This window comes from Corylus avellana, chromosome 2, assembly GCF_965113065.1.
Source record: "Corylus avellana chromosome 2, dhCorAvel1.hap1.2, whole genome shotgun sequence".
In the NCBI taxonomy this organism is placed as follows: domain Eukaryota; kingdom Viridiplantae; phylum Streptophyta; class Magnoliopsida; order Fagales; family Betulaceae; genus Corylus; species Corylus avellana.
Window position 1 is genome coordinate 39,079,658 of NC_142491.1, and position 23,087 is coordinate 39,102,744.

The 23,087-nt window shown below is 36.2% G+C and overlaps 2 protein-coding genes across 2 annotated transcripts; both read left to right on the forward strand.

Annotated features, from left to right (window-relative positions):
• Positions 1 to 1,344: 1,344 nt before the first annotated feature.
• LOC132161758 (uncharacterized) lies at positions 1,345 to 8,511 on the forward strand. Its single transcript, XM_059571944.2, has 8 exons — positions 1,345 to 1,453; positions 1,581 to 1,647; positions 5,834 to 5,909; positions 6,034 to 6,311; positions 6,421 to 6,503; positions 6,871 to 6,982; positions 7,882 to 7,956; positions 8,034 to 8,511. Exons 3-8 carry the CDS (start codon positions 5,894 to 5,896, stop codon positions 8,223 to 8,225), a joined length of 756 nt encoding a protein of 251 aa, XP_059427927.1. The 5' UTR covers positions 1,345 to 1,453; positions 1,581 to 1,647; positions 5,834 to 5,893; the 3' UTR covers positions 8,226 to 8,511.
• Positions 8,512 to 10,523: 2,012 nt separating this feature from the next.
• On the forward strand, positions 10,524 to 22,873 carry LOC132177211 (Acyl-CoA N-acyltransferase with RING/FYVE/PHD-type zinc finger protein). Its single transcript, XM_059589465.2, has 8 exons — positions 10,524 to 13,114; positions 14,173 to 14,305; positions 14,420 to 14,508; positions 17,633 to 17,871; positions 19,288 to 19,374; positions 20,191 to 20,290; positions 20,434 to 20,647; positions 20,730 to 22,873. Exons 1-8 carry the CDS (start codon positions 10,877 to 10,879, stop codon positions 21,953 to 21,955), a joined length of 4,326 nt encoding a protein of 1,441 aa, XP_059445448.2. The 5' UTR covers positions 10,524 to 10,876; the 3' UTR covers positions 21,956 to 22,873.
• The last annotated feature ends 214 nt before the right edge of the window (positions 22,874 to 23,087 follow it).

The window sequence follows — 23,087 nt, forward strand, 5'->3', positions numbered from 1 at the left end:
ATTAAATAGGTGGGATTAGAGTTGACGTATATAGTTTTATATTTATGTCTCGACATGATTTAAAACATTATATTAAATTTACTCATTTTAAAAGTTTAATGATAATTTTAATGTCTTAATTATTATTTTAAATATCAACGATAGGATTAAGATTAATTAGCAAAGGTCACTAGACTTCTTCTTCTCGTATATTTCATTTCTTAAAAAAAATAATAATAAAGAACTATTTTGCAGCATTCATTCAGTGCAAGAAACATAAGACTTTCTATTTTGACATCGGCACGTAACGTTGAAAAAAGATTGAATTGTTCGGGCAAAGTGCTGGAGTGTAATTAAAAATAAAAATAATAAAAGTAGGTGTCGGAGAATCTCATATTTTATAAAATTTGAGGGCTGGCCACAACCATCAATTTTTTTTGTTTTTTTTTTGAAAAAAAGAAAAGAAAAGATAGATTTGTAGTTTAAGATAAATATGCTACTTAGAGCATATAGTTGATGAGTAATGCTATATAATTTATTCTTGTGTCCCTCTAAAAATGATGTGGCTCTTAAAATCAATATTGTGCCTATGATTGATCATTATTAGATTTTGATCAAACGGTGATTTTAAAAGTTACCTCATTTTTTGAGGGACACAAGAGGGACTTCTAGAATTATTCATTATGATACATATATTATGTCATATACGAGTTAAATGTCATTGTCATAATATTATGACATTGAATGTTATCAATTAATTCGATGACAGATTGAGTAGGGACTTATAAGATAAAAACTTAAGAATTTTATTGTTGAAATTAAATTTTTAAATACCAAATTGAAATCATAAGAAAATCTATAACTTAATTTTTATTTTTTCCAAAAAAGAATATCAAATGTGAAACACTATTTTAATTTTGAGTAATGCTAGAGACCATCTTTTTATCATATTTTTATCTTCTTAAAACTGATATGTCTTTTAAAATTACTATTAAATTTTAGATGAATCATACTTGAATTTTGATCCAATAGTAATTTTGAAAGCCACATCACATTTAGGAGGATAAAAAGATAATTCCTAGCATTACTATTTTATTTTATGACAACTATTGTAAAACACTCCTTTCCATTTAAAGTTGCTTATTAATTGTTTTTAACCATTTGTACTGCAAATTTGCAATGTACATAATATATTGCATCATTTCATGCAATCCTTGTTAAAGGGTGGTCGAAGTGTACTTCGTTAACCACGAAAAAGGAAAACCCGAAACAAACACCATTCGTTTCTTATTCGATACTAAAGCGGGACTCGGACAAGTCCAGTCCCCAACCGGAGCCTAACTCCCGAAGAAGCCAAACAGACCCAAAGTATGTCCCTCCCTCTTAAACCCTGATATCTCATATCATCGCGGCTCGCGCAGTTCCACTGAAACGCACCGGCGCCAAGGATACCAAACTGAAAACAACTATCATAGTATGGTTCTCAACCTCTTCCTCCTCCAACTATTAGGGTTTCCATCCATTTGCATCTATGCATACGAAACATGTATGTGTCGTTGAACGAGAGACTTTTGTTTTTTGTTTTTTTTGTTTTTTCTCAGAACAATTACAATGCGGACAGCTAGGCGGTGAATATTCGAACGAGGACTACTGTCCAGGAATCAATTCGTGAGTGATACTATACCTACTAATCTGTTTCGTTGATGAGATGAGAAACTGTAGGGATAAAATCCAGAACAACCAAATAATGAAATTTGGTTATCCGGTTCTCTCCTCTAGACAATCATTTGGTATAGTTGCGAAATCTTCGTTTTTGTGAAAATTTTTTTTCTTATTCGTGTTTAAACTTTTTGCCGACTAAATAGGTTATTACAGCTACAATTGTACTGTGTGTCTGACCCAGTAATTGGCGATTTGCATCCAGGGATGCCCATTGTATCTAAGTTAGTTCTTAGATGAATAGAACTAGATTATAATGGTTTAGCTGTAAACCTCAATTAATTGACCGCGAGAATGACTTGAGAAAGTTTGAGAAGATTTAGTATTGTGCATATTGGAGAGAATCTAGGGTGGTGATGAGATGTTATAGTAATGTAATGTTAATATGGAGGTTATTCTTATAATCTAATGTGGAATCAGGCTTATGAACATAGAAAGTGTTTTTTTTCTTATGCCTGTAGTATTTGGTCAGTGTGGCCTTGGTGATTTATAGTCTATATATATGACATTTGTTTGATGTCAGTATCAAAAGCCCAATGGCTAGTTCAAGCGGTTGGGGACTATGCCTTATGAAACGGAGGTCACTAGTCCCTTTGGAGCCAAAAAATTAGTTATGAAAAAAAAGCTTGAAATATGAAAGCTTTGGATGCACATAGAGCTGTAAGTAGTACTAATTGAAGACTTCCCATTGGGTTGCTGAAAGCAGTGCCCTTTAAGATGCAACATTGATGCATTCATGCAAAATAGTTGGGTGAGGCCAACAAGCTCTAGCTCAAATGGTATCTCCTCTTCCTCGTGAGAAAGGTGTGGAGTATGTGTTTGTGGGTTCAAGACCTACTGGCTGCCTGAGTAACTTCCAATAAAAAAATTTGGCTGATGCTCTATGAATTAGATGTTGATGTAAGACTAGTCTCTTAATAAGGGGATATTGCTTTCAGATATTTTCTGCTTCTGTACTTTTGTTATTTTTTTCCTTTTTGGGCATGGCACTAGATAGAACCAAGCTGAATCATACAATCGATTCCAATTGGTTGAGTTGAGTTGAGTTGAACTTTTTTGTTCTAGAATACTTGTTTAGAAAATGATGATTTGATGACGAACTTGTTTTCAGAATCTTTTTTTATCTATCTTTCAAGGTGTTTGCATGATGTGGCTAGGACTGGTGAATGGTATAATTGATGGTAGGGTGAAAATAAGTATGAAGTAACTTTTTCTTCAATCTAGCATTTTTGTACTCTGGTGCCTATTTGGAAAATGCTGCTGCTGATTCTATTGGTATTTAGATATATAGTCTTCACTATGTACCCCTCTACGATTCAGGGAAAGTGCTAACTAAATTTGTGCTATCATCCCAAAAGGTCTAGTCAGTTTGGAGCTTCCCTATATCACTTATAATGTCTAGTTTCACCTAGTAATAAAGTAATGTGGAACTTAGCATCCATGAGTGTCTTTGTAAACTATCTACTCTATATGGACTACTCATCTTCCCAATATAGGACCGGCGTCTTACAATCTCCTCATCAAGGCTATGATGCTACTAGGCGGTTCTGGTACAATTTATAACAACCCAAGGAAAACGCTAGTCACATATTTGCTATCACTCTAAAATGACTAATCAATTTTGAGTTTCCCTAGAATCACTTATAAAGCCCAGTTTCACATAATAAGTAAGCAATGTGGGGCTTAGTACACATGAGTGTCTTTATAAACTACTAACTTTATGTGGGCTATTCATCTTTCCAATATGGGACCGGGGTGTTACAACTCTCATTTGTCATGTCACCAGGAGATTAAGTATAGAAGGGCTTATGCCGATTTAAGATTTTCCCCGGGCTCTTTTTCCAGGTTGGGTATGAATGGGAAAGACATTTGCCATGTGTCTGTCCTAAAGAAATAAATAAAAGAATGGGCTCATTTATGGCCTTTTACCTTTAGGTAAGAGTAATGCTAGACATACAAGTCTTTTACAAATTTTTGACATGAGTCAACATTTGATTGGAGCCACGTCCACCATTACAAAATTTTTTTAACACTCTAATTACATGTTAACACTTATCAACAAGTTGTAAAAGAGTTGTAGATCTAGCATTATTCTTTATGTAATTCTCTAAGGAGCTTTGCTTATGAATAGTGAGCTATATGCACATCACATTATTCATATGCAATTGAAGGGTCCTTTTGTACAGTGACTAAGTTTTATGCTGGTTTCCAAATGATCTAACCGCCCTTTCTTTGGGCTAGGGATAGACTATACATAAAATTTAGGACACTAAGTACTGCACAAGCGAAGTTTAGATGGATGAATGTGAATATTAGGAAAGATAAAGAACTTAGAATGTTGGGCTGTATAGAAGCCACATGTTCCTAAGATAACTGTAGCTGAAGTGAGAATTTTAAGATGGATAGGTGGGAATATCGGAAAAGATAAGATAAGGAATGCAAATGAGAAAGGATCACTTAAGATGGTTTGATTATGTGCAATTGATACTGATCCATGCACTAGCAGGAATGATTTATTTGAATCAAGTTGAGGAGTGATAAGAAGCCGAGGGAGATTTAACATAGAAATAGGGAAGAAGGATATGTTAATTAGAAAAGCGACAAAGAGGACTTTTTTAGATAGGATATAACCGCGGAAAAAGATGTATGGGGCCAATCCAGATAAGTTGATAAGGATCTATAGCCGACCTAATCTAATTGAGATTAAACTTAATTGATTTGAGTTGTTCATTTGCAATTGTAAATCCTGGGCTGCCAAACTCTATGGTGGTGGCAACACTTTCTATTTTTTTTTTTCATTTATTTAATAAAATTATTTCTCAATTTTCAATTTTGACAAAACACTCTTCCAAAATTTTAGCAAACCAATTTTCAACTTTTCTCTAATGTGACCCCCACCAAACCAATGGAGGATGAGCAACCTACATAGTCACTTTGCATTTGAGAACCAAGTTATTATTTATAATGACTTCCAAACCAAATGGAAGATTCTTGAGGTGATTGGCAAGCCAATGCTAGAGCAGTAGATTTTCTTGTAATGTAAGACAAGTGAACATGTAATGAGTTGTGGTAAGACACTATTTGCTGGGAACATGGATTGATTATATATTTTGGATCTAAATGAAAATGTGGAGTAGCTATTGGATTATGTTGTTGACTTTTAGCTTTTAAATAGATCTATTAAAATCTCTATTAGGTTTTTAGGGTTGGCTAATTTTGTGTCAAAAAGTTTTTTGTTGTAAGCATTAGGTTTAGGGTTGTGTCGAGATCGAAATGCAGTTCACAAGAAGTACAAAATTGAAGATGGAGCAAGCTCGGTAGATCCCTCATTAGATGCTGGATCAACTGAGCATGTGCAACAAGTTTCATACTAAAACCCATGAGGCTCGATTGATGCTCGATCGACTGAGGTGTTTATATCGCATACAAATTGTGAGGCCCTATGTGCTTGATCAATCGATTTTATGACTCAGTTGACTGAGACCTGCCGCTAAGTGTTTTAAATTAGACTGACTTTGACCTAAAACCTGGAAACCTCATCATCTCATGTCGTGACTTTCCTATTCCTATAGAGGTAGTTTTTTAGTTGTTTTGGAGATGTTTACTCTTGTTCTTGAGCCTAAACATACTAAAATCTTCTCCTAGTTTCTTCTGTGCCGTTCAAACAGAAAAGCCTACAGACACTAGAATTCTTGTTTGAAGCAAACGAGGTTTATTTGTGAAGATGATACATATAGAAGAAGGTAAGTTGTTTTGGAAGCACTATAGTGGGAGGTGAATGTGTCGTTTGGTGGGATTACAAGATTGGTTGTTTGGAGTTACAAAGATTTTGTAAGTAGAACAATCTGTAGCGCAAATTTTCTATAGGGGATGCCTTTTGGGGTTGGCTAGTCCCCAAAATGGTTTTAGTTTTGGAAGAGTCTTTCAAAAGGTTTTCACTTCGTTGTCAAAATCTTTGTGTTGATTTTTTTTATGCTTGCTTTGATTTTGGAATTGATAATTGTTGTGATTGGATTTGTTTAAACTGGTTAATAACAATTTGGTTCCAAATCCTAATCTTCAATCTCCTCTTTAGTTCTTTAGCAATTGAAATTATTCATCACTTCTTATCCTACCCCATTCAAATTTCTTGCAGAAGGACTTGCAAAAAGCAATCTCATTTGTGCCTCTTCTACCAACTGATCCAAGGCTGGCAATGAAGAAGAAGAAAAGTAAGCCCCCACTCTTCCTCTCTAATCTCTCCACAAAATCATGTTCATAGAAAGACAACAACTATTTTTATGCTTTAGCTCTCAAAACATCGTTGTTTCATTTGAATCACCTGGTTTTGCACAGGTCGCAGAGAGGCAGTGGATGGAGTCCTTGTGAAGGAGGACCATAACGAGCCCACCATTGGAGAGAAGCTCGCGAGTCTAAATCTGATACAAAATGATAAGTCTAAGAGTGATGATTCCAAGATTGATGATGCCAAGAGCAGTGAGAAACAACTGGAGTCTTCTTCTCAGCTCATGCAGCCTCCGACTGCAGACTCAGTTCAGGTGCTGCTCAGGCAGGCGTTACGAGCAGATGATCGTGCACTTTTGTTGGATTGCTTGTACAACCGTGATGAGAAGGTCGGTTTTAGGTTTTAGCTCTCTAGGGTTGTGTTTGTGGTCGAGTAAGCAAGAGTTTGGATTTAAATTGTGTCTTTTTGTGTTTTGTGCTTGTGGTTCTGCTTTGCAGGTTATTGCGAAGTCCATTGCATTGTTGAATCTGGCGGATGTTCTCAAGCTTTTGCAGTCGCTGGTATCGATTATTCAGTTGAGGTAAAACATTCACTGCAGTGTAATTAGGAGTGTATTTGGGTCTGGTTAATATGAATGTGATAAATTGTTAAGCCAATTTAGGTGGTGTCTACCAATTATATCGATTGTATTATAAGAATATGCAAGTAAGTTAGACCTTCTGAGGTCCTGCCTGCATCACTATTCTTATTTAGCAAAACCACGAATATTTGATGGCCTTAAGAACCTGAAGACAACATAGATATTCACTTTAAGGGAATCCTGCGGCTCTTGATAATGTTGGTTTCCCTGTTTCTGTCTTGCTGGTGGTCTATAATTGCAGTTCATCCTTGTGTTTAAACTTCTATATGATATTGAACTTAATTGACTTGTTGTATTTTCATTCCAGGGGTGCAATTTTGGCATGTGCGCTTCCATGGCTAAAAAGCGTACTTCTTCAACATGCAAGTGGAATAATTTCCCAGGAATCTTCTTTACTTGCCTTGAATTCTTTATTTCAGGTTAGAAATGGTTACTTCATTGTGGAAATATTTTAGGTAAACCTACTACAAAGGACGCAAAAAATGTTGATTCCATGCATGTTGGGATGGTTTCTATGTACTTTCCATCGTAGAAGATGTTTGGGTTGATGGATACCAAATTGTTCCTAACTTATTTTTCTTAAATATGATATGACTTTATCATCTTGAGGATTTCATTAAGTGACAAAATCTACATATTTCCATTAATATTGGGCTAATTAGCACCAATATTTCAGCAGGAGAGCTTATCATTATGTGTATAATATGATTTTTAATACTTCTAGTTGATGGTATTTCAAAAATGTGTCTGCAATTTGAAATTCACATTTTCTTGACTTTGGAATTGTATCTTGCATTTCCTTGATATCTAATATTTATATATCCTAAGGAGTATCTCAACCGGTTGGAGCTCACGCCTCATGAAGCGAAAGCCACTGGTTTGAATATTTCATTTCTCCTCCTTGTGATGACAAAAAATTACTCATAAAAGAAATATTTATATATTCCTTGGATACCCGCGTCCAAGAAAGAACAGGAATATGATGACTGCTAATAACATAAGAAGGTTCGTGAAAAATGTTTTGATTTGTATATGAGTTACGTAGTTTTGCATGATTAAATTGTTGATGCGACATGAATTATAGAAATTTTAACATATTAACAGATTTTTTTGTTTGTTGATATTTTATCTGTCAATGGACCTGTATTCTATCGTATTTTGTCCCCATCCTGTATTCTATCGTATTTTGTTTGTTTGGTGAAAGACTAAATGGATTGTATCATAAGAATATTATAAGAAATCCTAACATACCCATTTGAATTCCTCCCATCTATAATTACAATGATTAGAGTATGTAACCTTGTACTATATTGTGCAGCTAATCGAGTCTAGAGTCTCGGCTTTTGAATCAGCTATCCAACTATCTAGTTGCTTGGACATGCTTTACACAGGGGTGAGTCTCTGGCTGGTAAATTTGTGGTCTGGATTTTTGGAAGAGTCAAGTTTTATTTATGCGAAACTTTTGAACAGGTTGTGGATGACGAGGTAGACAAAAATACCTCAACAGTACCAGTAATCTACGAGGACAAGGATGAAAGTGATGAAGAGATATCTGAAGATGCCATGGAAACTGATGACGAAGATAGCAAGGATGAGGAAGCATCAGATGATGAATTTGATGGTGTTAGTGACACTGAAGGAAGTGACGGCATGATCGATTGATGCACGTTGGAGGCCAATTTGGGTTGTATTTGAGAATTTTGGGCAAAATTTGTAATTGGATTGTAATAGTCTTGGAAATGGATGGTGATATATTTTATTAACAAACGCTTGGAAAGAGCAGAGGGCATTGTGTTATCCTCTCCCATGCTTATAAGGTCCTAACCAGTAACCGTCATGAAGTCAGAAACCTAAACCCTATGTATCCTATTAGTTAGTGCAAGGCGCTAGGTGTCCCAAGTTTTAGTAGAATGTACTCTACTCTTAAGAAAGTTGAGTTCGAGTGATATCTGATCTGGAAGGATATGAGCAAATTGTAGCATGTTTTTGACTATGTTTCTACCTAAAATATTTTTTGTCGGAAAATAAAAACATTTTTTTGAAAAGTGATTTCAATTATTGGTTGAAATAATTGAAATGATTTCAAAAAAATGATTTCATTTTTTTGAAAAACTCACAATTATATCTATATATATACGTTCATATTAAGCTTTAAATTATTATGATAATATCCAGACTAGGTCTTGACAGTAGCTTGGTTGGGTCCCAGCGACAGCGAATCTTGACTAGGTCTTGATAGTGTTCCGAATGGGTTTCGGCAGGTCCCGAGGACATTGTAGGGGGCATATCAAATATTTCTTTACCACAAACTCATCTACATAGAATACATCTTCATAAACATAAACTTATAATGTCATTACAATTTTACAATTGTTGTCATTATATAAAACTAACTTACAGTAAGCCAGCCCTTCAAAAGAAAGGCTTCCTTGCAAGTCTCATGTACGACAGTGGGGTCTTCGTTGACCACCTTCTCATTGACATTAATAAAATTGTTATAATTTTATAGATGGATGTGCGAGTCCACGGTTCAGCAAGTGCAAGCATACTAAGTTACTAACCTTGAGAAAACCCTCTAACTAGTGTTAATTAACTAAACAATTACTACAAAAATGCAGTGTTTTCACAAAAAGATGTATGCATAGTAGTTTTGCAAATCACATGAATTAAAAGAGGTTTAGACATAATAATAACCAATCATATTTTCTTTTGCATTCTTTTTGCTACATAGATAATTTCATATCTCATAATATAAAACGACTAAAACAAAGTTTATAACATGTAATACGAACATTATCTAAATATCAAACTGTGCATATTATAATATGTTTCATGCATATTTAACACAAATACATATACTAAGATGCCCATTAATTTATCATCTTTTTCACTTATTTACATTTTTCAAATAAGTATATACCATCTATTAACTGCTAAGTTGTTATTGTTTAATCCAGCTAGGTTTATATTTTTTTTTTAAATATGGTACATGAGTAATATTTTAAGTATTTTTAGGTGCTTCACTTTTTACTATACTTTAAAAAATTACTAATATTTTAAGAAATTGTAAGTAGTTTTTACTGTTCTTAAGAAATAGTTCAATCGACTGAGACCATACCTAATAAAGCGGAGGTCATTATTATGAATCACACTCCCCCCACTTGTGTGGACATGTAAAAAAAAAAGTAGTTTTTACTAATTTTTAATTTTATTTTATAGAGCATAAGTAATACTTTTTCACTCATATCTCTAATCATGATAATTTCGGTGACTTATCTATATGCTTCATACGACATTTTAATATCTTATCATCATGCACGTGTCGTGTCTGTGTGTTTAGCTCTCCAGTGTGCAGGCGGCAGGCCAATCAAAACGACGGTCGTGGCGGAAACCACTGCAGTAGTGCTCGTGTCTGCAGAGCCACTTTGTCAAACTCAAAAAACGGTAAAAACATACAAAAAGTACCTCGGAATTAAACTGGTGAGGCACCAAAAGCAACCTAGTTTTATCCAAAACAGTAATAGGCCCAAAGAGAGCCTGAGCTCATCGTGGGGAACAAAGCCCAGTGAGTGGCAGGGCCTCTCTCCTTCGTTCTCCACTGACTGTGTCTCATAGTCTCATTCCAACCCTTCCTACACGCGCTTCTTTCCGCGCGTGCAGAGTATATTCCTCGTTTAACTGAGGAACCAATACGTACCAGTACAGCCAAACTGTTAAAACAGCTACCTACCTTTGTTCACCCCCGATTTGATCTAGCCACGTGCCAGAGATCGCAGGGATCTCCGACGTGGAACGATCTCGACCGTTATTAACCGTCAGGACCAGCGTCGAATTCCCAGATTTGGAGGGAAAAACAGAGGAAAAAAAAGAAAAGAAAAGAAATAATAATACGTAGAAGCAATAATGTTGAAATAAAAAGAAAATTGAGAATAAACAAAATATAAAGAGAGAGAACAAAGGTTTAGTTTTCCTCAAAGTGCCATTGCAATCAAAACCCATTGTCTCTCTTTGGCTCTCCAATTAGCCTCTTTCGCCGGAAAATTGCGTCACTGATCGGACCTGTCCCAACGGTGGATTGCCGGTGAAGGAATCGCAGTACTTTCCGGCGAGGTAAGGTTTTTGAAATCTTCCTTTGCCGATGGTTTGTGTGTTGTCAAATAATTCATAAATATACGGGTTATTTTGGTTCAGATCTGGTAGTTTTGGTTCGGGATTTTGTTTGGGAGAGAATTAGGGTTTCAATTGATTAATTTGGTATGGAATTGAAGGGCGATTTTGGGATTTAGGGATTATATTTGGGGCATTTGATGTAGATGGAGGACGGTTTGAGATCTGGTGGCCGGTCAGGGCTTGTGGTTAAGAATAGGAATTCTTCAGGTTGCTTAATTGTTAGAAAGAAAATTGCGGATGGAGTGGGAGGGGTTGGTTCGTCGAGTTCTCGGAACGTTTCCGAGTCGAAGAAGAAGAAGAGGTTGAGGTTGGTTAGGAGTGATTCGGGCTCAAGTGAAGAGCTCTCGCCGGCACCTAGGAGAAGGGTTGGCCCTGAAACTGTAAGGGTCTGTAATGGTTTATCTGCTTTCGAAAAGGGTATTGTAGATGAGAGCGGAATAGGTAGAAAGAGGGATAGGTTAGAGCATATTAGGCACTATGAGGATGGTATGGTTGGTAGGAATGGTTTTGATGAGAGCGAAAGAAAGAGAGGTAAGTTGGATGTATTTGAATTTGATGAGTATGATGGGGTTGATGCTGAAAGGATGAGGAGGAAACGTTTCAATGATGGTGGAATTGAAGTTGGGGGTAGAAGGTTTTTTGGAGCCATGGACATGGCTCGGAGTGGGATTGAGAGGGATTATGAAGCCGGGTCTAGTAGACATGGTGTTGACAAGAGAAAGAGTTTATATTCTGACCGAACAAGTGGCTTGAATTTGGGAGATAATGTTGATAATGGTAGGTTTAAGATGAATAGGGATGGACCTCAGCGACCTGTGTCCTTTTTGAGAGAGAAGTTTATGGATCCTTCAGATGAACCCATTAGAGTTCAGGGGAAAAATGGTGTTTTGAAGGTGATGGTAAACAAGAAGAAAAAGTTGTGTGGGCCTCTGGAAAATTTTGATCGCCGGAAAGCTGAGGAAAATAGAAGGGGTTCAAGGACTGAAGATGTTGCTAAGAGGAATGTAGTAATTCCTTCGTCGTCATACTCAGAGAGAAAACTTCTTGAGAAACAAGGTGTACTTGTCCTGCCAAAAAAAAACCAGATGGCTTTGCGGAAATCGTTGCCAAGTAAGAATAGTAAGGGCAGCGACTGGGATTCAGAGGACAGTGATACATCATCGAAGCTAGGATTGAAGAATGTGGAAGCTCGTAATTCTATGAAGAGGATAAGTTGTGAAGAGGAAAAGACTCCTCCATGTGAGAAGAGCCCTCCAACTATGATCAAAGAAGGAAAAGTTAGGCGTGGCAGTGGCACAGAAAAGCAAAAACTGCGTGAACGGATTAGAGAGATGCTTCTAAGTGCTGGCTGGACAATAGATTATAGGCCTAGGAGGAACAGAGACTATCTAGATGCTGTGTATATTAACCCCTCAGGAACAGCGTACTGGTCAATCATAAAGGCCTATGATGCACTTCAAAAGCAATTGAAAGATGAGGATGTTGAGCCTAAACCCATTGAGGAAGGGGATGGATCTTCTTTTGCTCCTATAGCTGATGAGGTACTTAGCCAATTAACTAGGAAAACTCGAAAGAAAATTGAGAGAGAAATGAAAAAGAAGCAGATAGATTGCAGTGAGAATGAAAATGCGACGAAATCTTCTGTAAAAAGATCTGCAAGTTCCAAGCATGATGTGGAGAGCATGGACAGTGATAGCCATGAAGAGAAACTAAGCTCCTTCATAAAGCAGAGTGGTAAGTCCTTGAAGAGTAGAATGAATGAGAATGGTTCTGCCAGTGTAAACTCAAAATGTCAGAATTCTACTCGTCATTTGCATGATAGCATTGAGAAACCATCCTCTGGATCCAATTCCCGTATGCTACATGGAAGAAAAAGTAGAAAACTTGGCAGATGTACTTTGTTGGTCCGTGGCTCTAACAAGGGGCAAAATTCGGAAATGGATGGTTTTGTTCCCTATACTGGAAAACTGACACTGCTTTCTTGGCTGATTGACTCGGGAACTGTGGGATTAAGCCAAAAAGTGCAGTATATGAACCGTCGGCGGACTCGAGTAATGCTGGAGGGCTGGATTACACGAGATGGCATTCATTGTGGTTGCTGTAGTAAAATCCTTACAGTTTTGAAGTTTGAGATTCATGCAGGGAGCAAATTGCGTCAGCCATTTCAACACATATATCTGGAGTCTGGAGTTTCTCTTCTGCAGTGCCAAATAGATGCATGGAATAGACGAGAAGAGTCTGAACGTACTGATTACCACCCTATAGACACAGGTGGAGATGATCCAAATGATGACACTTGTGGCATCTGTGGGGATGGTGGGGATTTGATCTGCTGCGATGGTTGCCCGTCAACATTCCATCAGAGTTGCTTGGATATACAGGTATGTGTACTATATTTCATTGCACTTGGGTTCCTTACATGATGCTGCTTGTGTTATATAACAATGTTACCTGTCTTTTCTATTTTTGTTTTAAATTTCCCATGGTATTCTTTTGTGGGTGATTTGGAAATTTTTAATGAAATGTTAATTAAAAGGAGGTCTATATTGGAAGAGAGGTTTGAGTGACTTTCAAGATATCTTTTATTATTGAGACTTGAGAGAACTTGTGCACAGAAGACTTTGAATCCTGATTATGGTGTCTTTCTTTTGTGGTGCCTTGGTCTGGGAAACACTATTGAGTAAGTGAGATTTAGGTTCTTTGGGTTTTAGGTTGTGTGAATGATGGGAGAGTGCAGAAGAGGAGGGATGAGCATTGTCTCATCTGTTATTGTTAAGACTTGACGGCCACTTGTGCACATAAGATATTGAATCATGGAATGGTGTGAGTCTTTGTTGCATGGTTAACTGGTACGGGACCACTATTGAGTGGAGTGAGATGTAGGTTGTGGTACTTTAAGGTAAGTTTGGATTGATGGTTGGGGGGATGGAGGGAGGGAATTTTTTTCTAAAGCATAGCCTTAGGGTTGGTACCCTAATGCAAGACTTATTTGCTAGTTTGTCCTGGTAGTGTTTTATGGTCTCTACGAAGGAAAATGCAGTTAATGGCTTAAACTAGCCTGGTCATATGGACTTATTTGCTAAGTTTGTCCTGGTAGTGTTTTATGGTCTCTACGAATGAAAATGCAGTTAATGGCTTAAACTAGCTTGGTCATATGGTTGAGCACATGTGTATGGTTGTATCATACCATGATGAATTACAAACTAATATTTGGTATTGATTATCTGAACAAAAAATTCATAGAAGTTTTGGGATAAAGATCATAGTTTGGATTTGTTTTTTCCCCACAGCCTACTCATAGAAGCACAATTAATAAAATTGTTAGATGATGGTGCATTTGTTTGAGTTGTTGTTAGCTTTGGGCAGTTACAGAACTGCTTTACCTTGATTGTTTGCTTCTGTGGTACTTGAGGCATTCTTAGCTTTCTTATTGTTACAGATGCTTCCCCCCGGTGATTGGCACTGTCCGAATTGTACATGCAAATTTTGTGGTGTTGTCAATGGAATTGTTTCTCCAGGAGATGATACAACTGCCTCTTCACTACTGAATTGCAGTTTGTGTGAGAAAAAATGTAGTATTCCATTTCTTACTCTGCTTTGAAGTTTCTTGAATGGCTTGTATGCGTTTTCTCCTCTTGTTTATTATTACACTGATTATATTTTGGTGGGATTTTTCTCTCTTGTAGATCATAAATCATGCATGCCGGAGGTGGATGCTATTCCTTTTGATTCCAATGGTTTAGTCCCTTCTTTTTGTGGAAAAAAATGTAAAGAGGTACCTTTTTTTTCTCAGGCGTCCTGCATATAATTATATTAAAATCTTAGCATAGTTGTAAAAGTCTCTGTTAAATTGTTTAATTGGCTGTGCATAGAACTTTGAGTCAGCTTTGTTCTTAATGAGTTGGTTAGGGTATTACAATTACTATTTCAGTAATCCGTGACAAAAGATTGCTAAAGGCCGATAGGTCATGGCTAGTTGGAATTGTTTTTTTTTTTAAATGTTCTTCCTTCCCATTTGAAATTTAGGCTTGGTGATGAGTGCCAATCACTTGCTAACATCTGCATACTTTTCCGTGATAATGCTCTTCTTGATGTTATCTTATTCATGAGTGCTTTTCTGATGGGCCTTCTGCTGATTTGCGTGCAAACCACATTGTCATGTTCTGGATTTAGCGTAATCTTATGTAACACTGGTGCAGTCATGGCATAATGTTTGCATTATTTGGGAGGTTTTAGACCTAATGACATATGGTGTGGGAATTTTGTGTATATTTTATCCCTTCCAACCTTCAAGTGTTTAGAAATTTCTCTTTTGATGTAACACAAATAGATCAGGTGGTCCATACTCCCCCAATGAGTTACAAGTTAAGAACGTGGTTGTTGAAGTTGTGTGCATTATAGATTGTGTTGTTAGTGGGTCAGTTTGTTAGTAGGAGTTGTAGTCCACTAAGGACTGTTAGTGGGTCAGAGTCCTGTATTTCAGTTATTTCTTTACAAATCCCATCCTTAAATACCTACGTTCATAACAAATACAATAACATATCCAGATGATGTCAAGTATTTCCAGTGTGTTTTTCCATACTCAAAATTTTAAAACAAACAAACATACATTGCATTTTAGAGATCGAACATGAAAAATCTAAAAAGAAATATAAAAAAAATAAATAAATAAAAAATTGAGTGTCAGATGCATTGCATATGGATATAAAAAATAAAAAATAAAAGGTTTTTCTTTTGTTCTTTTGCTTCTTCTTTTTTTGTCATGCATTGGAGAAAAAAAAAATGAAAAGTTTTTGCGCCCGTGTTTGACAATTAGTGAAATATTGTTATTTCAACAATTGTGCAAGTTATTTGTCGATTGTTTCGTATTTTTAAAATTCCATAAAAGACTTTTAAATTAATGGCCAAAGTATAAGTCTATCCCTATATTCTACAAATATAATTTTCTTGTTTGTGTGTTTAAAGAAAATTTTTATCCACCCTAGAAGACGATTGTGTTCAAATTTCAAATATCATATGTACAGTAAAATAATAAAAATACCTATAATGATTATAGCTATTTAAGTTGTTTTAAAATACATAATTAATTTTTTAAAAATGTGTATAATTTGATTAGTTTTTTTTCCAATGCATGACAGGGAAAAAAGAAGCAAAAGAACAAAAGAAAAACCTTTTTTTTTTCTTTTTTATATCTATATGCAATGCATCGGGCACTCTTTTTTTTTATTTTTAAATATATATATTTTTTTAGCTTTTTCATGTTCCATCTCTAAAATGCAATGTAAGTTTGTTTGTTTTAAATTTTTGAGTATGGAAAATCACAAAACATACAGGAAACACCTGACATCATCTGGGATCCACTAACAGTCCTTAGTGGACTATAACTCCTTCTAACAAACTGACCCTCTAACAACACAATCTATAATGGAGTCAATTTAAACTGCAGCGTTCTTAACCTTCTAGAATAATATAGGGATAGAGAGGCTGCATTTTAGACCCAATTGTCGCGAAAATCCCCGAACACAGCCCCAAGATTTCCGTAGAGAAATTCAGGAAAAAGAAAACAAAAAAACAAAAAACTCCAAAGGTTAAATTTATCCCTTTTTTTACCTGTGAATGAATCAAGGCAAAAATAATAATGAAAGGGGACACTTATTTTATTATGTCACGACTCTTGGCTTGAAAATTTTGAAGGCAATCCAAACAATAAAAAGTGGGACTAAAGATATTATTGTGATTAAATCATAATTTATTGGGGGAGAATATGCCGTTATATAGTAGCAATGAAAGAAACAGAGAGATAGATATGCTATGGAAACGTTGATAAACTATTGAGAAAATAAACATTTAAAAAAGGAATCTAGAACACATTTGAATGGAGATTTATATTGCAATTGTGAATTACACTATAAGATATTCAAATATCATAAAATGCAGTGAAATTCAAATCAAAGTAAACAGAAAGCAAGGAAGATGGAGATCTAATTGGCGGTCTCAAAAGGCAACTAAATTTTAAAAAGAGATATAATAAACTTACTCTGTGTAGATAGAGTGAAATTTCAGAAGGTTGTGAAACAATTGGAAAGAACAACAGAATAGAGGAAGAGACAGAGAAGTTTCATGGGTAAAAGTAATTGTACAAAGTAACTGAATCGGAAGGGGAGTCTGTGGATCATCTCTTTCTTCATTGTGGGGTTGCGCGCATTTTGTGGTATGTTATTTTCTCTCGTTTCAACATGTGTTGGGTTATGCCTAGAAGCGTCAAGGAGATGTTCGCTAGCTGGTGGTCGGGCGGAAAATCCCGTAGTGCTGTGGTGTGGAAGATGGCTCTCCTTTGTCTTTTATGGTGCCTATGGAAGGAAAAGAATGCTAGATGTTTCGAAGATTTGTCGAGGAACCTTGAGGACCTTGTTCATTTCTTTTTGTACACGCTTTTCACTTGGACTGCAGGCTGGCTTGCACTCTTAGTGATCAGTTTTCCTGATTTTCTTTTTATGTTCTCTTATCCCCTTCTTAGTCGCTCTCTTGTATACTTCTTGTGTACTTGGGTTGCGCCCCTTTGCGCTCTTTTAATGCATCATTACTTATCAAAAAAAAAAAAAAAAAGTTTTTTACACTTGATGGCAATTGAGCGTGAGAGAGAGAGAGCAGTTTGAAAAAATCACATGTGTTTTGATTTAAAAAATTAAACACACAATTTCATTTAAAATAATCACTTGTCATATAAATGGAACACCACGTCATGATATTAGCCTCTTTGCTTAAAACTCCCCTATATATATATATGTTAGATATCTGGGTAGTGGTAGGTTTCTCTCTCTCTCTCTTATCACTTTGTAAACCTTTGTATTATATTTCTAAAAGCACTGTGTTGAATTGCATTCTTGTTGCTTCTACAGCTCTTTGAGCATTTGCAGAAGTATCTTGGAGTCAAACATGAGCTGGAAGCAGGCTTTTCTTGGTCTCTTATTCATAGAATGGATGAAGACTCAGATACATCTCTTCGAGGGCTTCCTCAAAGGGTGGAATGCAATTCTAAGCTAGCTGTTGCACTGACTGTTATGGATGAATGCTTTTTGCCAATTGTTGACAGGAGGAGTGGTGTTAATTTAATACATAATGTTCTTCATAATTGTGGGTAAGTTCTAAATTTTATACTTTAGCTATGACAATATTGCTTTGCCCAACAGAATCTAGTGTACTCATCCTATGTATTTATTTCTTTATTCTCTTATAGAACTTTTTTTACTTATTAAGAAAAATTATGTATTGCTTTGCCTAAGAGATGAGAGACTATGTGATTGAACGATGTAATCTCCATGAATACTACCAACTTTGGCTTTGGGATTTTCTGTTATAAGCTTTTTGGCTTTTGCTGAAGTGTAGATTAAATGACTGATAGATTTTTTGAGTTTCTGAAATTTTCTTTCTTTCTTTCTCTTTGTTAAATCACAACTTATCCCAAAAGCTTAAGCTAATAAGAATAAGTAAATTTAATCATTTAATCAATACTTTAACATTCTCTCCCACGTGTGGGCTCAAACTCCATTTTATCAGGTGAAATCCAACACTTGGAACATTTAATTGAAATGTACGGAAGTGAATTGATGGAGTAAGGGTTCAAACTCATGACCTCTGCTCTTTGTGAATTTTGCGTGAAAAATATTAGAGAGAAAGAGGAGGCTTATTTCTCATACATAGCCTACCTCACAATCTTATCATATATAAGTTTTGAGGAATATAACAATGCCTAAAATACCCCAAACCCTAATACACTCTTCTAACACCTACCTTCCAGTCTATTATGGAGTTGGACCTAATCATGCATTATTTAGCGACCAAAGCATACTCAGTCCAGGCTCGTAGACTACTTAAGATGAAAATTTGTCCTCATTAACATTGTTACCTCTATTATATGCAGGGTTAAGACTCATGGGGTGTCAAAGTAGGGAAGATTTAACATTATCATGTTTAGGTGTTGACTGGGACAGGTCCTAGTGCCGTAAGTGGCTGAATAACAAATTGAGATTGTGTAAATAATTAATCACCCTTAAATTGGATCCACATGATGTTTATGGGCCCTTAAATTAAGGTTAAGTTGTTTTAAAACCTGCTAGCCTGCATTGGTAGCCAATTTTTGTGTGATCAAATGTTTAATGTGATTAGAAACAATCATATGACATTATTCTTTAGTCTGATACTATGGTTTAGTGAACATCATGGTGTAAATATGGCTTAGCATACTGGTTCACTTTTAAGTGTTTTAGCTTTTCTGGTCCACTACTGTTTTCTTACATATAAATTATACTTAGCTGTTTTGATGTACAACTGGTTCGCAAACACTAAACCTCCTTGAGATACATCACATAGTTTCTGTAAATGTTTCCTTTTGTGTGTGGCTGCTCAGTTCACTAGAATAATTCGCTCACTTTTCTAGAGTATTTAAGCATAGCAAATTCTGTTGCTTAAAATACCCGTCATCTAGATATTCTTTGTGAAACATATGTTGTCTCATTTTTCTTAAGTTAGTTAGTTTCCCCATTCTTTTTTCCAGGTCAAACTTGAATCGTCTAAACTACAGTGGCTTCTACACTGTTATTTTGGAGAGGGGTGATGAAATAATTTCTGCAGCTTCTATCAGGTAACATACCCTAAACTTCCATGGTCACTGATATGTTTCTACGTTGGCAGTTTATCATTTTTAGTGTGAAGGCATAAATAAAGGAAAATATTTAAAAATAAAAAATAAAAAAAATAAAAAATAAAAAAAAAGAAAGAAAGATTTGTCCTCTCCCTGCGGGTGTCCCGAAGGAAAATAATATGGTTTATTATTTAATGCACTTATAACTTATCACAGTTAAATTAATTACAATTTTCCAAAATAATTTATGCTTGGACAAAGTTATTGGCTTCTGGAAAATCATGTCGGACATGCTTTAAGGAATCATGCTCCTGCTCCTCCTCTTATGACGAGGGAGCTCTTCAATTGCATCGGTTTTCTTATGAATGCCTTTGTTCAAGAGATTTTTTCTTTGTATCTTTTTTTTTATCCCTGCCTAGCTGGAATATTATGTCTATGGCCACTACTTTTCTTTTCTCTTCCTCTTCTCTTCTTCTAAGTGAAGCTTTCATGGACTCTCATTTTAATGTTGGTATCGTACTCTATTTAATAGTTGGTCTAGTGTTGTTATATGAAATGTTCATTGTGCAGATTTCTCGTGTTAATTATCCAACATCCCCCATGATATATAAGTTCCTGTTAATGGGATCTTGATTATTCTGAATATGTGTGGATTACCATGCTATTAAATTCTTTCGATAATTTTTTATTGCCTATTTGTCGGTTTGTATGAGGCAGGAGTTCTTAATTGGTGAGTCTTGAGACTTATATGATTTCTGATTGTGTGTGGATTGTGATCCTTATCAATTATCGTTATGGTGTCTACCACCTGGTTAGGTTCCATGGGACTAAGTTAGCGGAGATGCCATTTATTGGAGTTCGCCATATATATAGGCGTCAAGGGATGTGCCGTCGGCTTTTTGGTGCTATTGAATCAGTAAGCTATAAGAACCATGTCCTTTGTCCTTTGTGATTTCACTAGCATGGAAAAGAGATTCAAATTCTTGTATCTCTGTTTTTTTTTTTTTTGACCTTTTTCATTTATGGCATTGACTTCACCTGTCTTCCTACTATATGAAGGTTCTCTGCTCTCTCAAGGTTGAGAGACTGATTATTCCTGCAATTGCTGAACTCATGCATACATGGACTGTGGTTTTTGGGTTCACCCCTCTTGAGGAATCACTCAAGCAAGAAATGAGATCGATGAATATGTTAGTCTTCCCTGGTACAGATATGTTACAGAAGCTGCTACTGGTGCAAGAAAACATTGAGGGAAACATGACAACCAGCCCAGGTATCAGCTGTGCTGTTTGTTGTCTTCCTCTTTCTATGTCTGTTGCCTGTCATTTAAGTTCATATTTGTTTCTTTCCAATAGGTGCAAAGAAAAGAGAGTGCGAAAGTAAGCATTCTAGGAGGCCTGAGGTGGAAAATAAATCTGATGTTGAATCTTCAGCAGGGCAAGATTCTCATGGGTGTAGTGGTACTGGTTCAGATCATGCAAAGGAGATAACTGATGAAGTTGCAGCTGTGGATGATCCTCATGGGTGTGATGATGCTGGTCTGCATCATGCTAATGAGACAAGTGATGAAGTTGTAGCTGCAGATAATAAATCTGATATGAATTCTTTGGCTGATCCTCATGGGTGTGATGATGATGCTTGTCTGCATCATACTAATGAGGTGACTGATGAAGTTGCCGCTACCGACAATACATCTGATATGGATTCCTCAGCTGGGCATGATCCACATGGGTGTGATGATGCTGGCTTGCATTGTGCTAATGATTTTGCAGATAATAAATCTGGTATAGATGCTGCATCGGGGCATGATCCTCATGGATGTGATGATGTTGCAGCTGCAGATTCAAGTTTTTTAGATGCTTCCCATAAACTTAAGATTCCAGTTTTAACTGAGCGGGCTATATGTTCTGACTCTCTTTCTGGGGACAAGTTAACTGCATCTGCTTCCAAGGAGAAATGTGAGTCTCCCCCTAACGCAAGCCATGATGCACCAGAGATCAAACAAGATCTAGTGTTGGATTCTCCTGACAAAGATAATATGCAGTTTTCTTTCCAATGTCCGGTTGTTGCCTTACATAATACTTCCGTGAAGAGTGAATCAGTAGATGTTTCTAGTGAAGTTATAATTCCTGTTTTCATTGAGGGGACTGCATGTTTCGACTCTCATTCAGAGGACAAGTTAGCTCAATCTGCATCTGTCAGGATACATATGTTTCCCTCCGATATAGGTCGTGATGCATCTGCTTTGGAAAATGAACCAGTAATGGATTGCCCTGTTGTAGATAATACCCGGTCTTTGAGTGAGAGTGATACGGATGAGACCCATGAAGTAAACATTAATGTTGACCGTCTCGAGCCTGTTCCTTCTTCAGGGGAAGTTTTTGCTGAGAACATCACCGAGGAGATGAATGAAACTCTAGATGTGTCTGATTCTACTCGAAATGGTCGTGGTGGTTCCTTGCAATTTAAAACTGATTCAAATATTCAAATTGCATGTGAAAGAAAAAGCAAATTGCGTGCGTCTGATGACAATTCTGAGAATGATGCACATGAAAGAAGGACTGCATCTGGCTCTGTTTGATATTATTGCAGCATCTGACCAAGTATGCTGCTCTACTAACCCTATTTCTCAATTAGGGAATGCCTCATCTTCAAAAGATTTTAAGTCTTTGGAGCTAATGTCTGTTCCCTGATTCAGATAGTGTGAATAAATTTTATCAGAGTCCAATCGGAAATTCATTTGGCCCCTAGCCTTTTAAGGTTCTAGGTTAACTTTTGTGCATGTCAAGATTAAGTTCTCTCTCAGAAAGTTAGGAAATGTGCCTTTTGATGCAAGTGATGTGGTGTCATATGATCACAAAGTCGATGGTGAAATTGCTGCTCTGAATTAAGCTCAATCCTCGGAAGTTGGAGATGATCTTGTGAAATGTCCTGAGCATGTGACCCAATGCACTCATGCTGCTTCACGGTGTATATACAAGTGTGAAGTGTCTCTCCAAGCCCTTTATCAGTTTGCTATTTATCAAAGTCATCTCATCACATGAAATAGGTGGTTGTGGATGATACTTGAGTAGCTCTTCCCGTTTACCATCACCTTTGTTGCTGAATTTGATCGGTTTGTTTATGAGAGCAACAAGACATGGTGCTCTTGATGGTACTCGAGAAACCTCTGAAGTTCCTGCGCTGAGAACCAACTTGTTTTAAGCGTTCAATTTGGGGCTATTGTCATGATCTGAAATGAAAGAGGGCTCTTCCATTTGAAAACTTCAAGGCACTTAAAACGAGGGCTTCCCATGCAATGTTTTATATATATTTTTTAGATCTGTAGATTCATTGGGACGTTAATAATCATCTCTTTGTACGATTAGTTTTTCCTCTGAGCTCACCAGGTTTTGACTCGACTGTTCTTGTTGCTCTGCTGTAATCAATGCAAATCTGATATTATTCACTTGTATTAGCAAATTGCTGTAATCTCAATTCTCAAACTCGTATTCTGTCAGGGTTTTGTCAATTAGAAGAATGTAGAAGCTTCATTATTTAGAAACGCATTTTTTCTATGTTTTTAAACCATAATTTTTTGAAATCACACTCCCACACAATCAAAGATTCTCTCTATTTCAAATAAAAATTGGTCAGCATTTAACAGTATACATGGTGTCATATTATTTATTTTTTGAAACAAACTTGCCAACGTTGACATTATTTCAATACTA

Bases quoted from the DNA above. Each gene is read 5' to 3' on its own strand.
- LOC132177211 (XM_059589465.2), top strand. From the start codon at position 10,877: ATGGAGGACGGTTTGAGATCTGGTGGCCGGTCAGGGCTTGTGGTTAAG. The intron at 17,872-19,287 runs GTAAGTTCTAAA...TCTTTTTTCCAG, and splicing joins AATGTTCTTCATAATTGTGG to GTCAAACTTGAATCGTCTAA. The intron at 20,291-20,433 runs GTAAGCTATAAG...TACTATATGAAG, and splicing joins TTTTTGGTGCTATTGAATCA to GTTCTCTGCTCTCTCAAGGT.
- LOC132161758 (XM_059571944.2), top strand. The intron at 6,983-7,881 runs GTTAGAAATGGT...TATATTGTGCAG, and splicing joins CCTTGAATTCTTTATTTCAG to CTAATCGAGTCTAGAGTCTC. The intron at 7,957-8,033 runs GTGAGTCTCTGG...ACTTTTGAACAG, and splicing joins TGGACATGCTTTACACAGGG to GTTGTGGATGACGAGGTAGA.